The 1734-nt window shown below is 36.3% G+C and overlaps 1 protein-coding gene across 1 annotated transcript; it reads right to left on the bottom strand.

Moving 5' to 3' along the window:
• Positions 1 to 635: 635 nt before the first annotated feature.
• Positions 636 to 1202, bottom strand: LOC137641252 (uncharacterized). The gene has a single exon (XM_068373682.1). The coding sequence runs from the start codon at positions 1200 to 1202 to the stop codon at positions 636 to 638; it is 567 nt and encodes a 188-aa protein (XP_068229783.1).
• Between the last annotated feature and the right edge of the window lie 532 nt (positions 1203 to 1734).

Genomic DNA, 1734 nt, shown 5'->3' with positions numbered 1-1734 from the left:
TTTAGTTATGTCATACTGTGTAATCCTGCAATGTAGCTTTTAAAAATTTTAGATTTTTGAGAACTGCTAAAACCAATTGTTTTATAGAGGCCAACTTTTGAATCAAGTGTGATGATAATCCTTTCTGTATTGTTAGCCACAGAAAAGGGATCAGAAACTTTTAGATGGAAGTTATTTAGTAATTCACATGAAAATTATTCAACTTTAGAACTTGAAGTTAATGAATATAATTTTGTTAGGTCCAAATGTGCTTAAGTTTAAAAGTCTCAATAATCCTTTTCAATGTTAATTTCTATAGAAAACCACATTCATACTATTAGTTGTCTCTTGTCTCGCTCTACCTAATGGCATTCTCACTCTTTGAACTCTTGATATTCTCACTCATAGGATTCATTCTCAATGCTCTCAACCTTAAGAGTTTTAGATGTTCTGTTGTTCTATGGTACAGATAGTTAGATCTTAACTTTTTATGATGGTAAACTATGTTGTAACTTTAAGAGTACATACATTTGTGAATTATAGAGATTACTACAAAGTTAGGTCAGTTTTTATGGGCCATGATTCAAGTAGAATTTTGCATTGCTATAATTTGTCGATTTTTGCCTTGCCCCAATTAAGTTAGGTTTTGCCTTTCGTCAATTCAAGTTGAGTTTTGCCTTGCCATAATTCAAGTTGAGTTTTGCCTTGCCATAATTCAAGTTGAGTTTTGCCTTGCCATAATTCAAGTCGAGTTTTGCCTTGCCATAATTCAAGTTGAGTTTTGCCTTGCCATAATTCAAGTCGAGTTTTGCCTTGCCATAATTCAAGTCGAGTTTTGCCTTGCCATAATTCAAGTCGAGTTTTGCCTTGCCATAATTCAAGTGGAGTTTTGCCTTGCTATAATTCAAGTCGAGTTTTGCCTTGCCATAATTCAAGTCGAGTTTTGCCTTGCCATAATTCAAGTGGAGTTTTGCCTTGCTATAATTCAAGTCGAGTTTTGCCTTGCCATAATTCAAGTCGAGTTTTGCCTTGCTATAATTCAAGTCGAGTTTTGCCTTGCTATAATTCAAGTCGAGTTTTGCCTTGCTATAATTCAAGTCGAGTTTTGCCTTGCTATAATTCAAGTCGAGTTTTGCCTTGCTATAATTCAAGTCGAGTTTTGCCGAGCCATAATTCAAGTCGAGTTTTGCCGAGCCATAATTCAAGTAGTTTAGCTGTACCATAATTCAAGACAAGTTTTGCCTTGCCATGATTCTAGATGACTTTTGCTTTGCCATAATTCAAGTCTAGTTTTGTCTTGCCTTAATTAAAGTCAAGTTTTGCCTTATCATGAGTCAAGTTGAGCGTTGTCTTGCCATGATTAAAGTAGAGTTTCGCCTACCACAATTCAAGTGTAGTTTTGTCTTGCCATAATTCAAGTCTAGTTTTGTCTTGCCATAATTCAAGTAGAGTTTTGCCTTGCCATGATTCAATTTAAGTTTTGCCTTGCCATAATTCAAGTAGAGTTTTGCCTTGCCATGATTCAAGTCGAGTTGGGCCTTGCTATGATTCAAGTCGAGTTTTGCCTTGCCACGATTCAAGTCGAGTTTTGCCTTGCCATGACTCAGTCGAGTTTTGCTAGCCATGACTCAAGTCGAGTTTTGCTTTGCCAAAATTTCTGGTAAGGGGGACCTTTTGCTCTTGAGTGTTAGGAACCAGGTGAGAACTAGAGCCTTGCTCCTTCATCTGACAGTTCAAAAGAAACTATTTGACCCA

The sequence above is a fragment of the Palaemon carinicauda genome, chromosome 5 (genome assembly GCF_036898095.1).
Source record: "Palaemon carinicauda isolate YSFRI2023 chromosome 5, ASM3689809v2, whole genome shotgun sequence".
Taxonomy (NCBI): domain Eukaryota; kingdom Metazoa; phylum Arthropoda; class Malacostraca; order Decapoda; family Palaemonidae; genus Palaemon; species Palaemon carinicauda.
The sequence above is the reverse complement of the archived record's forward strand: the minus strand, read 5'-3'. Positions and strand labels throughout refer to the sequence as shown.

Bases quoted from the DNA above. Each gene is read 5' to 3' on its own strand.
- LOC137641252 (XM_068373682.1), bottom strand. From the start codon at position 1,202: ATGGTACAGCTAAACTACTTGAATTATGGCTCGGCAAAACTCGACTTG.